This window comes from Henckelia pumila, chromosome 3 (assembly GCF_033568475.1).
Source record: "Henckelia pumila isolate YLH828 chromosome 3, ASM3356847v2, whole genome shotgun sequence".
NCBI lineage: Eukaryota > Viridiplantae > Streptophyta > Magnoliopsida > Lamiales > Gesneriaceae > Henckelia > Henckelia pumila.
In genome coordinates, this window is record NC_133122.1 from 91,192,838 (window position 1) to 91,214,384 (window position 21,547).

The 21,547-nt window shown below is 38.3% G+C and overlaps 1 protein-coding gene across 5 annotated transcripts in view; it reads left to right on the forward strand.

Annotated features, from left to right (window-relative positions):
• The window catches only part of LOC140886599 (protein unc-13 homolog), a 58,795-nt gene that overhangs the window by 13,367 nt on the left and 23,881 nt on the right, over positions 1–21,547 (forward strand). For 4 of the 5 annotated variants that reach the window (XM_073293263.1, XM_073293261.1, XM_073293264.1 and 1 more), the window contains 5 exons: positions 3,407–3,487; positions 4,174–4,359; positions 4,433–4,588; positions 14,194–14,286; positions 14,401–14,472. In XM_073293263.1, coding sequence (XP_073149364.1) covers positions 3,407–3,487; positions 4,174–4,359; positions 4,433–4,588; positions 14,194–14,286; positions 14,401–14,472 — 588 coding nt within the window. The remainder of the gene's footprint in view (positions 1–3,406; positions 3,488–4,173; positions 4,360–4,432; positions 4,589–14,193; positions 14,287–14,400; positions 14,473–21,547) is intronic. The other variant, XM_073293262.1, reaches the window with a different exon arrangement.

The window sequence follows — 21,547 nt, forward strand, 5'->3', positions numbered from 1 at the left end:
GGTCGCTGAATGTAAAAATCGTCATTTGCTTGAGGTCGCTCGTTCCCTTTTATTCACGACCAAAGTACCTCAACACTTCTGGGGTGAAACTGTCTTGATTGCCACATACTTGATTAATCGCATGCCTTCTCGGGTACTGAAATTTAACTCCCCGGTCAATTCCCTCCTTGCATCGTACCCCAAAACGCAACTTATTCACTCTCTTCCCCTCAAAGTCTTTGGTTGCTCTGCCTTTGTACATGTTCATTCCCAGCACCACAACAAACTCGACCCTCGAGCCCTGAAATGCATTTTTCTTGGGTACTCCTCCAATCAAAAAGGGTACAAATGTTATTCCCCTATCACTAGAAAATTCTATCATACCTTGGATGTTACCATCTTCGAAAATGAGTCTTTCTACTCCAATTTCTCCATTCAGGGGATCGTAGTAGTGAATCTCCAAATTGGAATCCTTTACTGCTAGAACCCTTGAATCATTCAGAATCAAATCCTTCATTTGACCTACAGTCAACTCTGCCTGAGTCTCCACCTGACCCCGATCCTCGTCAAACACCACTGAAGGTCTATTCTAGGAGAAATAAGGTTCTACCGGAGACGCCAAATGAACCAGTACCAAATCATCGAGACCATAACACTTCTCCAAAGTCAGCATCCACAAAAGATAACCAAGGTACTGTTGATCTCAACTATGACTCGAATAATGCTGACATACCTATTGCATTAAGGAAAGGGAAGAGGGCATGCACTCAACATCCAATAAGTAACTTTGTCTCGTTTGAGGGGTTATCACATGCATATCGTGCTTTTGTTTCTGGTATAGATAAAGTTCAGACTCCATCATCTATCGAGGAAGCCTTCAAAGATCCAAAGTGAAAAGCAGCAGACTTTGAAGAAATCAAAGCCCTCGAAAAGAACAAAACCTGGCAGATTAATGAATCTCCACCAGGGAAGCGAACTGTGGGGTGCAAATGGATCTTTACAGTCAAACATAACCCGAGCGGAAGCATTGAACGGTATAAAGCACATCTAGTAGCAAAGGGGTACACACAGTCATATGGAATTGATTATCAGGAGACGTTTGCACCAGTTGCCAGACTTAACACTATCAGAGTACTTTTCTCCATTGCTGCAAACCTCGATTGGCTCTTATTCCAATTGGATGTCAAAAATGATTTCCTGAATGGTAATCTTGAAGAAGAAGTCTACATGGACATACCTCCGGGATTTATGCCAGAAACAATGAAGAACAAAGTGTGCAAGCTGGAAAAATCTTTGTATGGGCTGAAACAATCACCTAGAGCATGGTTTCATCGGTTTACAAATGTGCTGACTAGTGATGGATATTCACAGTGCCAGTCCGATCATACTCTGTTTGTTAAAAATTCTGACAACAAAGTTACAGTTCTTATTGTCTATGTGGATGACATTGTACTTACTGGAAATCATGGGAGGAAAATGAATCGAATAAAAGGTGTTCTTTCAAAAGAATTTGAAATGAAGGACCTTGGACTTCTTAAGTATTTTCTAGGCATGGAAGTGGCCAGATCTTCACTTGGGATTTCAATTTCTCAGCCGAAGTATGTTCTCGATTTGTTGAAAGAAACAGGAATGCTAGGGTGCAAACCAACTGACACCCCAATGGATCCAAATGTCAAGATAGGAACGGAAGAAAATCATGCACCTACTGACAAAGGCAGATATCAACGATTGATGGGTAGACTTATATACTCTCTCATACCCGACCAGATATTGGATTTGCTGTGAGTGTGATCAGTCAACACATGAATAACCCAAGTGTAGAACACATGGAACCAATATATCGCATACTGAGATATCTAAAGGGGACACCTGGAAAGACAGTACTCTTTAGGAAAACTACAGTCAGAAATGTGAAAATATTCAGTGATGCAGATTGGGCTGGTTGTCCGATTGACAGGCGATCTAATTCCGGGTACTGCTTTTTTGTGTGGGGGAATCTTGTGACTTGGAGGAGTAAGAAACAACCAGTTGTAGCTCGCAGCAGTGCAGAAGCAGAAGCAGAATATCGTGCATTGTCCAATGGGATATCTGAAGGAATGTGGATAAAAAGGCTGCTCACCGAGTTGAGATTGGAAGATAATCATCCGATAGATATGATGTGTGACAATCAGGCCGCCATAAAAATTGCCAGAAACCTAGTGCACCACGATCGAACCAAACATGTTGAAGTAGACAGACACTTCATCAGTGAAAAGATTGAGCAGAAAGTAATCAATCTCCAGTATGTTCCGAGTCACTTACAAATTGCAGATATCCTGACTAAAGCTCTTGCTCGACTTACCTTTGATGAGTTGCAGTCCAAGCTGGGCATGATAAACATTTACTATCCAGCTTGAGGGGGAGTGTTGAATATTCTTTTTACTTAATTCCTAGGATTCTTAATCTTTGTAATATGAGTAAATTATATTTTAAAGTAGGAATAGATTATTTCCTTAATTTAGCATTTTATTTAGATTTATAAATTAGGATGTATCGTTCATTCATTGTTCAATGAGAATAATATTTTTCTCTATAATACATTGTTTCTATATTTTCTACATGTTAGAATGACAAAGTATTACGCATTACTCTAATATAATGTCATGGAATAGTATTACATCTATTTCGTTCGAAATTAAAAGTTTCAAACCTTGTACCAAGATCCTTTGTAACAAATTTTTCTCTTGTGCTTAGTGGAAATATAGGACAAGGCGATGACCTTCGTGTGCTTTGAGCCCAAATTGGTGTGTGCTATGTCGGAAAGAGAGAGAAACTCAGGATCACATGCTAATACATTGTCCTTTCACGTATTGATTGTAGGCTAGAGCTTTGATGGAGATGAGATTAGTTTGGGTAGCACCAACAGGATTTATTCGCAACAGATCTTGGATATCTTCTATGCAAGAGGGGTAGAATTGTTTGGACGATGGTGGTTCATGGTATTTGTTGGTCGGTGTGGTTGGAGAGGAATGAAAGAATCTTTGAAAATATTGAAGTAGAGAGTGTTGGGAAAAGATCAAAAGGACTATTACTTGGAGTAGATCTCTTAAAGAGTTTAAGATTGTTTCAATATCATATTTATTAAGATTTAAGAGATTGAACTTTTGCTTACTGTTGATATGATTAGGGAGTCGGTATTTTCTTTTGTCATTCGCGGATCTCTTGTCCGCCTTTTGTAATCATATCTTTCACGTATACAATATATTATCGTTTCTCATTAAAAAAAAAATAGGACAAAGGAAGACATTTAAATGAAGCAAACCTCTCAAAATGTCAAAAATGGTGAATTAAAAAATTTAGACATTTGAATGAGGAAGTTTCGCTTGTTCATGCGTGCCATTGAGTGATTTTTTACGGTATTGAACTAATTCTCAACGTTTTCTTATAGGCAGGACAATCAGCACCTCTCACGGATGTAGAGCAGATAGAATCTTACGTTTCATCTTCAATAAAAAATGCATTTGCTAGAGTAAGTTGTTTTGTCTATTTGTTTTTTATTTTTTAGTAAGCGGAAGTTTTGGTAGAGGATGCTGCTGAAATACTGCCTGGTACTAGAATTCTTGTTTTTGATTTTTCTTAGATATTTATACATATATACCTAGTTTAATTTTTTGACTGAAAACTGGTGTTTCCAGTAATCTACATTGTCTTGCACAAAACCACCTTGATGGAAGCCATAAATATGTATGGTTTCCCAATTTAAAATCATATGTGGCAGCAATTTTGTGATTTATCCTCTTAATCTTCAGTAAATCCCATAACCAATTCAATTATGGATAACTTTACTTTTGACTTATAATTTTATTTCCAGCTACTTCATATGGCTTTATAACATGATTATGCTTCTTGTTCCCTCGTTATCCCATGATATGAACCAATCAACTAAATTTTCCTAAAACCTTTCCCACCACTGTTAGCTGTCAATTTCCAATATTACACAGAGAACCTAAAGAACTATTGATGAGAAAAAGCTTGCATAGTGCAAATTTGTTCAGTGGCACTACCCTTGTTATTCATCCATGTCAGTGGGGTTCTCTGTTTTATGTTTGGTTTCCACTATTGCTTGGAATCTCATTGGATGAACAGCTAGAATAATAGTATCCAACAATGAAATGAGGGGAGTTTCCTTGTTGCATCTGACTTCATTTCCTTCAGGTTATCCAGGATGTTGAAACATTTTCTGATACAGCAAATGAACACCCCTTAGCATTACTTGCTGAGCAGACAGAGAAGCTTTTGAAAAAAGATACAACCGTGTACACACCCATCTTAATCCAGCGACATCGCAATGCTAATGCTGTTTCAGCATCTCTATTGCACAAGCTTTACGGCGTCAAACTGGTGACCTCCCTTGCATATTCATATTTATCAAGCATATGAGTAGCACGGACGTTAACTATAGTGATTTCTTCAGAAACCATTCCTCGATGGTACTGAGCACCTTACAGAGGATGCTGCCTCTGTGCTTCCGGGAGCTGATAGTCTTGAGAAAAACTTTATAGTAATTATCAAGTCTAACTGTGAAGATGGAAATGCAGATGCTTACCTCAAGAAACTGAACTTGTACAAGGTGAGGGGTTGTCCCAACAATTTTTTTACTCTTTTATAATGTCACGTCTATTATATTTTTCTATATTATAGCTGATGTATGTAACTTCTGGCTGAAATATTTCAGCATTTCTATAGTCTAGGAGTAGAGATTTGTGATGTAAAGTTAAAGTTGATGCAGATTAAATGTTTTAATTAATGCTGTTCGATTGTTAGAAATCCAGGAGCTTTTAGTGTCGTTTTTATGAAAGAGAAATAGGCTGTTTTATTTACGTTAATCTGAAAAGGGAAAATACAATGAACCTTATAGAATTCTCTACGCCTAACTAGAATTCTGAAACTAAGGAATAAAATCAGATATTATTTATCCTAATCCTAAGAATTAAAACACAAATTGTTGAATAAAACGAGAAAATTATTTTAATTCTCTAATGGTGAATACAAAGCAAAGGTGTTCAATATATAACTTTAAACCCGTAATTATCTCCACTAACGTAGGGATATGAAAAGATACAAAAAGATATAAATCAATCCTATCTATAAATAAATAAATTTTTCTATTTCTACACCCTTCCTCAAGTTGGTGCATAGATATTGATCATGCCCAACTTGTCTATGAATGCTTCAAATTTGGGTCTGAGATGGCCTTTTGTAAGAACATCAGCTATTTGTTGTTCTGAGGTAACAAATGGCATGCATATTGCTCCATTATCCAACTTCTCTTTAATAAAGTACCTGCCAATCTCAATGTGCTACGTAAGATCATGTTGTACAGGATTGTTTGCAATACTTATAGCTGATTTATTGTCACAAAACAATCTCATTGGAGCCTTAACTTCGAGTTTCAGCTCTTCAAGAATTCTCTCTATCCATAGCACTTCACACACTCCATTTGCCATGGCTCGAAACTCAGCTTCTGTATTGCTCCGGACAACTACATTTTGTTTCTTGCTGCGCCAAGTAACAAGATTTCCCCACACAAAACTGCAATAACCAGATGTTGATCTCTTATCAGAAACTGATCCGGTCTAATCCGCGTCAGTAAATGCTTCTACACTTCTTTGATCACTTTTCTTGAATAAAATCCTCTCCCTGGAGAACCTTTTAGGTATCTCAGAATTTTATACACTGCTCCTGTGTGTTCTACATATGGTGAATGCATATATTGACTCAACTCCCACAACATATGCAATATCAGGTCTTGTATGGGATAGATGAGCTTCCCTACAAGACGTTGATATCGACTCTTGTCCACAGGAACACCATTTGATATTTCTCCTAACTTTTGATTTGGATCCATGGGTGTATCATTAGGCCTGCATCCAATCATCCCCGTCTCTTTGAAAAGACCCAACACATACTTCCTTTGTGACATTGAAATTCTTTTTCTTGATCTGGCAACTTCCATTCCCAAGAAATAGCGCAAGGGACCCTAAGTCTTTTATTTCAAACTCTGACACCAGACTTTTCTTCAACCTGCATATTTCTCTGCCATCGTTTCCAGTGAGTATTATGTCATCAACATATACAATCAAGACAACTATTTCCCGACATTTTGTATGTTTTACAAACATCGTATGATCAGATTGGCCCTGATTGTACCCTTCTTTTTTTTTTATAAACTTTGTAAATCTTTCAAACCAAGCACGTGGGGACTGTTTGAGACTTTTTCAGCTTACAACCTTGCCTTCAAAATTCTTTTCAAAACCAGGAGGTGCATCCATATAAACCTCTTCTTCCACCTCTCTATTAAGAAATGCATTATTGACGTTCATTTGATATAGCGGCCATTCTAGATTCGCAGCTAATGAGAGGGCTACACGAACGGTGTTCAATTTTGCTACTAGTGCAAAGGTTTCTTGGTAGTTAATCCCATATGTCTGTGTGAACCGTTTTGCAACCAGTCGAAATTTGTTTCATTCTAATGGCCCATCTGAGTTGAACTTTACTGTAAATACCCATTTACAACCAACTACAAGTTTTCCTTTGGGTAGTTGAACTTTTTCCCACGTCCCATTTTTTTCCAGAGCCTCCATTTCCTCGTTAACAGCCCTTCTCCATTGGGGAAGCTCTAGTGCTTCCTGTATAGACTTAGGTGTATCCACACTCGACAATTGTGAGATGAAAGAATAATATGATGAAGACAGTTTTTGGTATGACACAAAATTTGAAAGAGGATGTCTAGTGCAAGATCTAATACCTTTCCTAAGGGCAATTGGGAGGTCTAAAGATTGAGAAGGGATACCTGAAGTGTCGAGTTCAGTAATTTTCAGGTCTGGCTCCGGATCAGATTCTTGACCGTGCGAAGGTGAAGAAGCATCTTTATTATTCTGAATCTTTCTGTTCCTCGCGTAAACTTTCCCAAACATTCTGTTATTGAAAAACCCCTCATCTACTGTACTATCTTCCAAAGTTTGTGTCGTTATTGAAGTAGACTCGGGTACTTTGACATAAAAAGTATTTAAGTCAATGATCAACTCAACGTTTGTTATTTTAAGACACGCTGTTTCAAACTCACTCCCCTCCCTGAAGAGGAGTGTCAAAAAAATTGAGATTCAAAGAATGTGACATCCGTGGATACAAAATTTTTTTTGCTGCTGGATCAAAGCATCTATACCCTTTTTTGTGTTGGAGAATAAATACCCAAGGAACACACATTTTAATGCACGTAGTTCAAATTTATCTCTATTGTGATTATGCACATGAACAAATGCAACACACCCAATTGTTTTTGGAAGTAAGTCTGAGGTAAGACGTGACATAGGAAAAATATGATTGAAAAAAGTTAAAGGAGTTTGAAATTTCAATATTCTCATCGGCATTCGATTTATAAGGTAATTAGCAGTAAGAATGGCTTCTCCCCATAAGTATTTAGGTACTTTTGATGTGAGCATTAAGGACCTAGCTACTTCAAGAAGATGTTTATTCTTTCTTTCTGCAATCCCATTTTGTTGCGGAGTATCAGGACAAGAACTATGATGAATAATGCCTTTTTCACAAAACAATGACCCAAAAATTTTATTAAAATATTCTCTTCCATTGTCACTTCGAAACACCTGAATTTTTGTTTGAAACTGAGTTTCCACTATATTATAAAATTTTTTGAAGCAATACTAACCTCAGATTTATCCTTATGTAAATAAACCCAACACAAACGTGTATGATCATCGATAAATGTTATGAACCACCTTTTTCCAAGGATTGTTGGTGCCCGAGATGGTCCCCAAACATCATTGTGGATGAGATTAAAAGGTTTAGATGTTCTGTAAGGCTGTGCTGGAAAAGATGCACGACGGTGTTTAGCTAATTGACAAACATCACACTGAAATACCGACATGTTTTTATTTTGAAACAATTGTGGGAACAAGTACTTTAAATATTGAAAGTTGGGATGACCTAACCTACGGTGCCATAACATTATTTCATTATCACTAGAACTGAGGTAAGATTCAAGACTAGAGGTTGGGATTGCTCACACAAGGGTCTTTCATCACCAAAATAATAAATACCACCAAGCTCCTTAGCAGTGCCAATCACCTTCCCCGTTCCCAGCACATGAAATTCACAGTAATTCGAACAGAATTTAGCACAACAATTTAAGTCACTGGTTAATTTGCTAATGGACAGAAGATTACACGAGAGCTTAGGAACATGAAGTACATTGTGAAGAACAAGATTGTTAGAGATAACTATTGAACCTTTCCCAGCTATTGCCGAGAGAGTTCCATCAGCTATCCTAATTTTTTGGTTCCCTGCACAAGGACTGTAAGTGGAAAATAGTTTTGAACAATTTGTCGTGATCGGTTGCACCAGAGTTTATTATCCATGGATGGGACATGGATGACACATTAAGGGCAGTAGATGGAAGATGATTACCTGCTGTTGCTAGGAAACAAGAAGAATTGACTATGGTGAATTGTGTTGACTCACAAAGTTTATAGAGTTGCTCTAGCTGCTCCTTGGTGAATGAGGTTGTATGAAAGAAAGATGAAGGTTCCTCAAGCGTACCAGTTTCTTCACCGTTGAGGTAACTTGGCGAATTGTGAAGCCCAGCAGGGTTCATTGGTCCTTGAGTCGGTGGTGGGATGACACAAGTGTTGTCGCCCGATGAGAGTAAGGTGGCCTCGGTATAGGACGTCGAACCAGACATGACCATCAACCCCATCACATAGACGACAATGCTATGCTACTCCAGGATCTGGGCTTCTGAAATATTAGGTGGTTGGGCTTATTGGGCCTGTTGCCTACCTGGGCTATAAGAGTGAATCGAACGGTTGTGTCGTTTCTGTAGAAGATTGCGATTCACACAGTCGCTGGTAGCACAAAGAAGCTTACAGAAGATTGCGGCTCAACAGTTGCTGCAGAAGACAGAAACAACCCTACTGCCAAGGTAGGGTTATGCGCTGCTTTGCAGTTTAGCAACCCCTAGTTATTGGCTTTTTTTTTTTTGGCATTGGAGAAGGTATCGAAACCTTTCTCTGATACCATGTTGAATAAAACGAGAATAAATTATTTTATTTCTCTAATGGTTAATACAAAGCAAAGGTGTTCCATATATAACTTTAAACTCGTAATTATCTCCACTAACCTAGGGATATGAAAAGATACAAAAAAGATATAAATCAATCCTATCTATAAATCTATAAATAAATAAATCTTTCTATTTCTATACAAATGCATAAAGATAGAATCCTATCTAATCTTAATTAATTGATAATGATACAATATTAATATTCAATACTCCCCCAAGTTGGGTCATATAGGTTCAACATGCCCAACTTGGAACACAATTCTTCAAAAGTAGGCCGGTGAAGGGCATTTGTCAAAATATCTGCAACTTGTAATTGTGGAGGAATGTTGTTAAAAATTGAGACTAGGACTTAACTCACCTCAAAAGCTAGCTCAAGAGGTGAGGATTGCTCTTGTCTATATTAAAGGCTTCCAGGATATTTACTCAACCGATGTGGGACACAATTAATATACCAACACACCTCTCTCATGCCCAGGAATGAAACGACTGGAACGTGGAGATATTAACGGGTGGCCAACTATGGGACGGGTGAGGCCAACTATGGGCCGTCCAACACATAACGGTGGAACCCCGGGCTCTGATACCATGTTAGAAATTGAGACTAGGACCTAACTCACCACAAAAGCTAGCTCAAAAGGTGAGGATTGCCCTTGTTTATATTAGGGGCTCCCAGGATATTTACTCAACCGATGTGGGACACAATTAATACACCAACAAATGTAACTCAGCTCAACAATCCCCTTTTCAACCTTCTCACTTATAAAGTATTGATCCACTTCAATATTTTTGGTCCGATCATGTTGAACTGGATTCTTGGATATTCTGATGGTTGCTTGATTATCACACATAAGTTCCACGGGGTGATTTCCTTCTATCTTCAACTCATTAAGCAGTCTCTTGATCTACATTCCTTCACAAATTCCATGAGCTAAAGATCGAAATTCAGCTTCCGCACTACTACGAGCTACCACTGATCGTTTCTTGCTTCGCCATGTCACCAAATGTCCACATACAAATGAATAGTATCCCGAAGTAGAATGCCTATCTGTTGGGGACCTAGCCCAATCAGCATCACTATAAACTTTAACTGTTCTGTCGCAACAAATCCAATATCTGGTGGTGTATGCGACATGTATATAAGTTTGCCTACCAGCCTTTGATATCTCCTATTGTCAACTGGAGGACTATCCCCGTTTGTTCCCACCTTGATATTCGGATCCATGGGCGTGTCAATTGGTTTGCATCCCAACATACCAGTTTCCTTCAAAATGTCTAGAACATATTTTCTTTGTGAGATTGAGATTCCCACTGATGATCTTGCTGCTTCCATTCCGAGAAAATATCTAAGGTGTCCGAGGTCTTTCATTTCAAATTCCTTCGAGAGTAAGAGCTTTCACATGTGACATTTCTTCCTCGTGATTCCGTGTCAGAACAATGCCGTCTACATTGACAATGAGTACTGTAGTCTTTCCTTCTCCCAGATGCTTTACAAATAAAGTGTGATCAGCTTGACATTGGGTGTATCCATCGCCCTTCGGGATATTGGCAAATCGGAAAAACCACGTCCTAGGTGATTGTTTGAGACCATAAAGTGATTTTTGTAATCTGCACACTTTATTGTTTGTGACCGCTGATGCAAAACCCGAAGGAATGACCATGAATACCTCCTTTTCAAGATCTCCATTAAGGAATGCATTTTTCACATCAAGTTGATGCAATGGCCAATCTAAGTTGGCAGCAATTTATAAGAGGACTCGAACGCCGTTGAGTTTGGCTACGGGAGCAAATGTTTCCTGGTAGTCAATACCATATGATTGTGTGTACCCTTTGGCTACAAGTTGTGATTTGAACTTTTCTATACTTCCATTAGACCTGTGTTTGACCGTGAAAATCCATTTGCAACCAACTGTTTTCTTTCTTGGTGGGAGATCAGAAATTTTCCATGTATTGTTCTTTTCGAGAGCCCTTATCTTATCAAACACATCACCTTTCCATTTTGGGTCATTAAGAGCTCCATCAATAGTTGGTGGAATCTGCACCTGATCTAAATTTGAAAGGAATGCACAATATGTTGGAGAAAAATGTTCAAGTGAGCAACGCATGAGCGTTGATGAATGATGCCCTGGGATTGTAGTCGCACGCCCCCACCCCCCTAAAACCAAAATTGAATTGAAATAATCACGGGATATATCTGTTCGCAAACTCTGATGTTTGGTATAGAATTGGGTTTGAATCACTGTGTGGAACAACTTGAAAATATGGGAATTTTGAGATTTGTCTTTCATTAAGAAAACCGTGTGATCATCGACAAATAATATGAACCAACGAGTACCACTAATATATGTCACATTCGAGGGGCCCCAAACATCATTGTGTATGAGAGAGAATGGTTCAGGTGGTTTGTAATGTTGTGGCATGAAAGTGGAACGTGTATGGTTGGACAGTTGATAAATATCACACTGGAAAGACTTAGAGAATTCATATTTTTATTGAACAAAGATGGAAACAATTTCTCAAGGTACAAGAAATTAGGATGTCCTAAACTATAGTGCCAAATCAAAATCTCACTATCCTTATTTGATCTCGACTTCAAAACAGAATAAGACAATGAAGGTTTGTTGGAATTGGTGGTCAGGCTTCACTTTGAAGTGTTCATCTTCAGAAGATACAATCCCGCACATAGGTCAGCACTACCAATCATCCTCCCCGATGCCAAATCTTGGAAAACACAAGAATCAACAAAGAATTTAGACGTGCATTTGATATCGCTGTTGAGTTTACTCACTGATAACAGATTGCAGTTAAGGTCTGACACGAATTTGTAGGAAAATATCCGGAGTTAATTAAACCGAACCATAACCAGCCACCCGTGAGCATGCACCATTTGCAATGCGTACTGTTTGGGCATTCTTACAAGGACTGAAGAAGAAAAAAGTTCGAAATTTCCAGCCATGTGATCTGAGGCACTAGAGTCTACTATCCAATTGTTTGATAATTCAACCTGCGTAATCAAATCAAATCAAAAGGGGAATTACCTCGATGTGCAACATCACCATTGCTAACTAGTGAACAAGATAGTGCGGAATTATTCTGGCGGAACAGTTTTTGGAGTACGACGAGTTGTTCTTTTTTGAAAGGTTGGGAATCATGAGATTGATCTTCCGTTACTGCAGCATTTGCTCTCCTTTCTCTAGCCGGTTTCCAATCAGTGGGCTTCCCATGAATTCTCCAACAAGTATCCAGTGTGTGATTAGGCTTTCGGCATTTTGGACACCAAGGGCATCCTTGCTTGAATTTATCACTGTTGTTAAAGGGCTGTGACAACGTCCAGTACCCGAATCATCAAAAAACGGTTGCAGAGATTTATGGACAGTGAAGGCAGATGTGTCCGTAGGGGAAACACTAGCTGAAGGTCCCAGCATTATTTTTCTGCGACTTTCTTCATGGGGTTTGGTACCCAAAATTCGACCACGCACTTCATCAAGTGTGCTGTTGAGGCCCAACAAAAATTCAAAGATTCTCCTTTGTTGCACAATTGCCCGTAGCATTTTTCATCGTTGGGTCATTTCCACTTGTAGGCCTCAAAGAGATCGAGTTGTTGCCAGTGTCGAGTGAGGGTGGTGAAGTAAGCAGTCACTGTACAGTCCCCTTGTCGAAGGTCATGCAGGTTGCTTTCAATGCCAAATAATTCCGATGTATTGTCTCTTGAGGAATAGGTGTCACGGGCAGCATCCCATATCTCCTTTGCCGAATGAAATAAGAGAAAATTTTCTCCGATTTCTGTTGTCATCGAGTTGATTAGCCATGACATAATCATATTATTCTCGGAATTCCACACTTTAAACCTCGGATCGGTGGATTCAGGGCATTTTGATGTGCCAGAGATGAAGTCCTCCTTTCCCGTGCCTCGAATAAACATGAGAGATTGCAACCATTGTATGAAGTTTTCTCCTTTTAGTTTGTGGCTGGTTATTGGAGTAGGATTAGGAGAGGTACCAGCTGATGTTAGTGTTGAAGCCATTGTTTCGGGGCTGGAGGACTTGGACGGTGAAGCCATGCCGTATTTGGTCATGGGGTTTCTCCCGTCTCTGATACCATGTTGTTTTTATGGAAGAGAAATGGGCTGTTTTATTTACGTCAATCCGAGAAGGGAAAATACAATGAACTTCATAGAACTCTACGCCTAACTAGAATTCTGAAACTAAGGAATAAAGTCAGATATTGATTATCTTAATCCTAAGAATTAAAATACAAATGCATAAAGATAAAGTCCTATCTAACCTTAATTAGTTGATAGTGATACAATATTTAATATTCAACATTTAGTTTTAGTCTAATCTACACGGTCCATTTAACATCATAACATGTCACTCTCCTGGCTCTTTGGTGTGTTGTGTCTCTGATTTCTGTTTGGAGGGATTGGATGGACCGACTGAAGATGCAGATAGATGCTTTTCAAATATTTGATGTCATTAACAATCTTTGCTATTAGATTCATGCCTCATATGACTGAGAATATGAATGGAAGTCTTGTTATTCTTGAGTGCAGATGTCCTAAAGAAGTATGAATAAGAGAGATAATGAACAATCTAGACAATTACCTTGATGAATAACAATAATAAAGAAAGATTCCTTGGACAAATTTTGAGATGAATCAATGGCCAACTTCAAATTGTGACTTGGCTAGGCTATCTGTAGGTATATAAGAAAGTGTACAGACTAGCCGAAGTAAATATTCTGTTTAAACTTTTGTTCGAGTAGATGGCAGGATTAGGAACTATTGCTTTGCCTTGTGATTAGGTGAATCAAGTGCCTAACATGATATAATGATTTTTGTCATTCAATGAACTAATTTAATTGCATGAATGTTGTGCTATGATTACTTTTTATTCAAAAATTAATCATTGACTTGAGTATATTTAAAATAAGTCTAGGCAAATTCCTGGAGAAACCAAGCTAAATTGTTATTGATTGTGCCTCTCCAAATAAGATGAGGCATAAAGTAACCAACTTTATCTGCTTCTGTAATTTTATAATTTTCTTGACTAATGAGCTCTTTGGAGATAATATTTACTATATTTAACCTTTTTATTCAGATTGAGACCATATCTGGCACGTTGGTATTGCGCTGGGTCAATTCACAGCTTGCGAGAATCTTAAATTGGGTTGAGCGAGCTTTTCAACAGGAGGTAACAACATACACTATTATTAGTTGTAATTTTGTTTTTATTCAGACGGACTATAATAGTTCTGGGACTTTCTTACCTGGTTCTGTAAAAACAAAGTTTATTTCTCTATTTCAGCATTGGACCCCAGTCTCGACTCAGCAAAGGCATGGAAGTTCAATTGTTGAAGTCTACAGAATTGTCGAAGAGGTTCTTATGCGATCATGCTCTTAATTCTCTGCCATGTTTATTTTATGATTCGTTTAGGATCGATGTTTATCTCGGAGATTAATTCTTACATGATGAAATTATATGGTACCACATTATTGTGGATTTTTTTCCTGTATAATGCAATGACTAATGGAAAAAGTAATGGGACCATCTTTATGATGTGTCTGAGATGACGGATTTTAAGCCTTTGTGATGCTTCTGCTTGTTGGTACTATGTACTAACCATAGGAGAACTGTAGGGAGTTCATTGGTATTTGGGTGCAAAATAATAGCAACAGTTAGTATGGTAGTTGAAAGGCAAGAATCCTCTGGATCTACACATACTTCTACAAAATGGGAGGATGCATTTGCTGAGCCACATATGGTTTAAAATGTTTATCCTGTAGAGAGTAGAAAGGCTGACTGAATATATAGATTTTTGGTAATTTTTTGTTGAGTTAACCTCTGGTCCACCTGCTCTTTGTAAATTATCTTTATTTCTAATATTAATTTGATCAGTTTCTTATAAAAAATAAACAAAAATTGCTGAATATGAATTGGTTGAAAGTCCAAATTAGAGATATTGTGAGTGTAGAAGTTTGAGAATAAAATTTCATATTCTTTCTATCACGTTCTGCAGAATATATACAGTTTAAATAGAGAGGAAAGCTTCAATCACTTCCTCAATACAAGAACAAATGATAAAAGGAAAAAAATCTACACTATAGGAAAGAAACTGAAAAATGGAAAACTAATCAATGGAGATTAGAATAAATCTTCTTATCTCCAAAAAGAATAAATCCCAGCTGATCCCTAGAAATCAAGACAGATTACTATAGAAAAGAAGCTGAAAAAAGGAAAACTAATAAGTGGAGATTAGAATAAATCTCCTTATTTCTGGAAAGATTAAATCCCAGCTGATCCCTAGAAATCAAGGCAGATTTCAACACTCCCCCTCAAGCTAGATTGTAGATGTTGAGCAATCCTAGCTTGGAGGTAAGATCTTCAAAAATCTTCTTGTGTAGTGCTTTGGTCAGAATGTGTGCTGTCTGTTGATTGGTAGGGATATATTGAAGCGATATAGTGTTATCCTCTATCTTTTCCTTGACAAAGTGATGATCAATCTCCACATGCTTTGTTCTATCATGATGTACAGAATTCTTGGCTATACTGATGGCTGTTATCACAAAACATCTTTATGGACCTTGAAATAGGAACCCCAAGTTCATTGAGTAGCCTTTTCAACCAATTCCCTCACAAATACCACGAGAAAGAGCTCTGAATTCTGCCTCAGCTGAGCTGCGTGATACAACTGGTTGCTTTTTGCTCCTCCCTGTAACCAAATTTCCCCATGCAAAAGTACAGTATCCTGAAGTTGATCGCCTATCAGTTATAGATCCTGCCTAGTCAACATCAGTGAATATTTCAACTTCCTTGTTTGTTGTCTTCTGGAAAAATAACCCTTGTCCCGGTTTCATCTTCAAGTATCTCAGAATCCTATAAACTGCTTCCATATGCTCTTCTGTAGGACTGTTCATGAATTGACTTACCATGCTGACGGCAAAACTAATATCTAGCCTGGGCCCTGGTATGAGACAGATAAATGAGTTTTCCAACAAGTTTTTGGTATCTCCCTTTATCTACAGGTGTACAATTGTCCTTGCTACCTAATTTGGTAGTGGCATCCATTGGGGTATCTGTTGGCTTACATCCAAGCATTCCTGTATCTTTTAAGAGGTCAATCACATACTTCCTTTGAGATACTTAAATGCCTTTCTTAGAACGAGCTTCTTCCATGCCAAGAAAGTATTTGAGGTTGCCAAATTCTTTGGTCTCAAACTCTTTAGATAAGAAGCTTTTAAGTTTCTGAATTTCTTCATCATGATCCCCAGCTAAGATGATGTCATCAACGTAAACAATAAGAATGACTTTCTTCCCTGATGACACTTGCTTGACAAACATGGTGTGATCTCCTTGGCACTGATTATACCCAAACTTCTCAACTGCTTGAGTGAACTTGTCAAACCAAGTTCTAGGTGATTGTTTGAGACCATATAATGATTTCTTAAGTTTGCAGACCTTGTTGGTATTGACTGGAGTGTCAAATCCAGGAGGGATTTCCGTGCACACTTCTTCTTCAAGATCACCATTAAGAAATGCATTTTTTACATCCAGTTGATAGAGTGGCCAGTCAAGATTTGAGGTCAATGAGAGTAGTACCCGAACTGTATTATGTTTAGCCACAGTTGCAAAAGTTTCCTGGTAATCAATTCCATAAGATTGTGTATATCCCTTGGCCACTGGACGAGCTTTAAATTTGTTGATACTACCATCTAAGTTGTGTTTGATAGTGAAAATCCACTTGCAACCCACCAGCCTTTTTCCTTCTGGTAGATCAGATATCGTCCAAGTTTTGTTCTTCTCTAGTGCTTGAATTTCTTCTAAAATAGCCTTCTTGCATTATGGTATGTTAAGGGCTTCATTGACTGAACTGGGAACCTGAATTCTGTCCAGATTACTTACAAAAGCCTGCTGAATGGGTGACAATTTCTCATAGGAGATAAAATTAAAATAGGATGGTTGGTACATGACCGAGTGCCTTTCCTTAAGGCAATCGGTCGATCATCAATAATTTCTTCAACTTGCTCAATAGAAATATTACCTGGTGAATTTTGAGATTCCAGAATCGTATTGGACTCATGACAGTGATTGGTTGGCTGCTATCCGTCCCTTTCGACAGTCTTGTTCCTCCTAGTATAGGCACATAACTCACTAGTCTCCACAGGTTGTGTTGGAACAGAACACGGTAGGTTTTGGGTTTCAGACTGAATGGTATGGGTTTCAGACTGATCATCATGTTTAGAGCTAGGATTTTGGCTTGTTTGTGTTTGGGTCCAAACTATTAATATCGCAAAGCTGGTATTCTCGAGTAAGATTCTCCCCCTCAACACCAGGATTTGAATAATATGATTGGTTTTCAAAGAATGAGACATCCATGGAGTTGTAGAATTTTCGAGTGATTCTGGAATAGCATTTATACCTTTTCTAATTTGAGGAATACCCAACAAATACACCTTTGAGAGCTTTAGGATCAAGTTTGCTTCGGTGTTGAGCATGAATGTGGACAAACACAGTACCTCCAAAAATGTTGAGAGGAAGACTGGATAAGACACGAGTATTGGGAAATGACTTAAGCAACATGTGATATGGTGTTTGAAACTTGAAGACGTGGGATGAATTCCGGTATATCAAGTAAGTAGTTGTTAAGACTGCCTCTCCCCAGAAACATTTGGGCACGTGTGGTGGACATTAGTGACCTAGCAACCTCTAGAATGTGATTGTATAATGCCTTGACTCCCAAGATAAGCTCCTAAACTTGTTTCAAAATACTCTCTTGCATTGTCAGTTCTCAACACTTGTATCTTAGTTTGAAATTGAGTTTGAACCATATTGAAATTTCTAAAAATTTGACCGACCTCTTATTTTTCTTTCATGAGAAAGAGCCATGTAATTCTTGTTGATCATCTACAAATAACACAAACCATCTAGTGCCCGTAATATTTTTTATTTTGGATGACCCCCATACATCGCTATGAATCATGGAAAAAGGATAAGATGCTTTGTATGGTTGAATGTGATAGGAGTTACGGACATGTTTTGATAGTTGACACACATCACATTGGAACAATTTTGGATTTTTATTCATGAATAAGGAAGGAGTCAACTTTTGAAGATACACAAAATTCGGATGTCCTAGACGATAATTCCTCAACATGATAGCACCATCCTTATTGGAAGAAGAAACTAAACTGTTATTTGGCAGACATTTAGACCCAACACATACTGCATTGTGAGTTTGTCTTCTAGAAGGTTCATTGACTTTGAGGAGGTAAACTCCTGAGCATATCCTAGCACTCCCAGTCGTCCTCCCCGAATCCAAAACCTGAAATTCAGACATGTTTGGATAGAATTTAGCACAACAGTTGAGGTTTTGAGAGAGTTTACTCACGGATAAAAGGTTGCAATCTGAATTAGGAACATGAAGACATATTTTAATTCTAGATCATTCGAGAGAATGATAGAACCTGTTCCAGCCACTTTTGAGAGAGACCCATCAGCTATTTTCACTGTAAGGCCCTCTCGACATGGGCTGTATGTCATGGTCCCAGGGTTTTGATATCATTATGAGGCGATTTAAGGGCTGATCATAATTCATGATGTTTTGAGTCTCGTTGGAGAGAACCTCACGTTCTTTTCTTATAGCAGAATAATAGAGTACAATGATTCAAATAGAGAAAATAATATACTAACATAAATAGAAGATCACTATAACTATGAAATGATCCTATTATTTAAAACTTCAATAAAAGATAAGATAACAACGAATCCTACAAAAGATTATTGCAGAATAATCGGGCTTTAACTTTTCCATATTGGTGGAATGGAGGCTCATGACACTGTAATCATTGAAAAATGATATATCTCCTGTCATATGGTCTGAAGCGCCAGAGTCTATAATCCACATGCTCCTGTTTTCTGATTTTGCAGTAAAGGCATTTGAAAGATTACCCTTTTGAGCCAATGATCCTGTTCCAATGTGATTTTGGGATGACATTTGCAAGAACATCTTCTGAAGGGCTTCAAGTTGTTCACTGTTGAATGGATTGGATGTCACAGAAGAATTTCCTTCTTCAATGGCAGTATGATTGCTGCGATTTTCTTTTTCAGGTGCAGCTTTTGAAGACTTCCAATCAGCGGGTTGCCATGCAACTTCCAGCATGTCTCTCTGGTGTGCCCACTTCGTGGACACTAGTCTCACCATGGTCTCCCTTTCTTTGATCGATTGTAATGGCTGGTGTTCTGAATTCCTCGAGCAATTAGGGCATATGTATTTTCTGTGATAGGGGTAGCTGGTAAATCTCCAAGCATCACCTTTTTTCTGCTTTCTTCTCTGCGAACTACGGAAAAAACTTCTCGGATGCTGGATATGGGTTTTATTCCAAGAATTCTTCCACGTACTTCATATAAGTTCTTGTTGAGTCCCATTAAAAACTTAAAAATTCTTTTCTTTTCTACGATCTCTTTGAATATCTTGGCATCTCCTGGACAGCCCCATTTATGGTCTTCAAATACATCAAGTTGTTTCCACTGTCGAGTGAGAAGATTGTAGAACTGAGTGACGGAAAGATCTCCCTGTCGAAGATCATGAAGGGCTGTTTCTATTTCAAAAATTGCTGAGGTGTTTTCTTTGCTTGAATAGAATTCTTTTGCAGCATCCCATATTTCATTGGCAGTGGCATAGAGTAGAAAATTTTCACCTATTTTGTTGGTCATGGAGTTTACCAGCCAAGACATGACCATGTTGTTCTCTGTTTTCCAGAGTTTGAATTTGGGATCCCCTGGCTTTGGACAAACAACTTCACCTGTTAGGTATTCATCCTTTCCCTTTCCGCTGATAACATGATAACGGCTTGAGACCATTGAAGATAATTATTCCCATTCCGTTTTTGCCCTGTAATGAGAAGATGAGTACTCTCTGCCACGTTATGAGTACTGCTGGTTTGGAGATAGGATCCTGAAGAATCTCTGGATTTTTTGTCACTGGCCATGCCGTATTTGGTCATGGAGAAATTTTGATCTAATGGTTCAGAGGTGGCTCTGGTACCACGTAGAAGTTTGAGAATAAAATTTTATATTCTTTCTATCACGTTCTGCAGAATACATACAGTTTAAATAGAGAGGAAAGCTTCGATCACTTCCTCAATACAAGAACGAATGATAAAAGGAAAAAATCTACGCTATAGGAAAGAAACTGAAAAAAGGACTGGAAAAAATAAATCCCAATTCCCAGCTGATCCCTAGAAATCAAGGTAGATTTCGACAGTGAGTGATACGCCTAAGTGACTATCTGTGGTGCTTTTTAGTTAAACGTGATCTCGGTAAAAGATACAAAAGATGGGTATCCTAATGGAAAAAACTCTCCAGTGTTTTCTCCTTCCAGCAATAGCATTTTTCTCCAATATTCGGAATTGTTGGAATCAAATTATTTTCTGCTATTCACTGAGGGTGCGTTTAGTTGGTGTGATAGGATAATATATGGATTGATAATTTGGTTGATACTTGATAATGAATGGATAAATTATATATGTTATTTGAAAATGTGTTGTTTGGTGTGAATGATTAATTGAATTAGATAATCTGTACCTAGTTTGTTTCACTTGATAATTCTATGGATACATATAAAATTTTTGCCGTTTTCCGAAAATGCCCTTCACTATTTTTTTATGAAAAGAGCACCACCAACTCCACCGAAAACGCCCTTTACAATTTTGTCCCACAAGCACCACCGACTCCTCCGGCGGCAGCGCCTCCAAAAACTCCATCAGCGGCCGCGAGTAGTCGGAGTAAGTGCTTAGCTCCGACAGAGGCTGGGTATCGACCCCGGACGCGGTCATGTACAGGGCTGTCACGCGGAGGTTCTGGGTGGAGCAGCGCCACCACCACTTTGTACCAGCACCAGGCGCCATGGCCTGCACCATGGATCAGCACGATGTGCTTTTGTTTGTTATCCTCTTCCATTTCTGCGTTTCAGATTTTAAAATCTGAAGAAATATTCCTTTCTCACTGCAATCTGTGTTGATGCACATGATGATTCCATATTTCCATCTTCTGAATTATATTATTGAATATATTATATTAAAATATTTCCATCGTCTAATGTTGGACCATAATCTAGTTTACTGTATGAAATTGGATTCACAAACCCATTGCCACCTCAGGATCTGTTCTCCATCTTCAACAGGGAAATATCCCGGGGCTTCGGGATTGGAGGAAAAGTCTAACAAACGAGACAAACGTAGGTTTGCAGCCCTATCCTAGTGTAATCCTATAAACCAAACGCAGCCTAAGAAGTCACCTGAAATTATTCTCTGACAGGAAAGGTGCTTGCAAAGTTGCACCACTACATAGTGCTTGTTGAATACCTACTCTTGGACATACCTGAATGTTGTAGTAACTGTAAGACTATTTCAGAAGGAAAATAATTTGACTTCTAATACTTTTCAATTGGCAATCT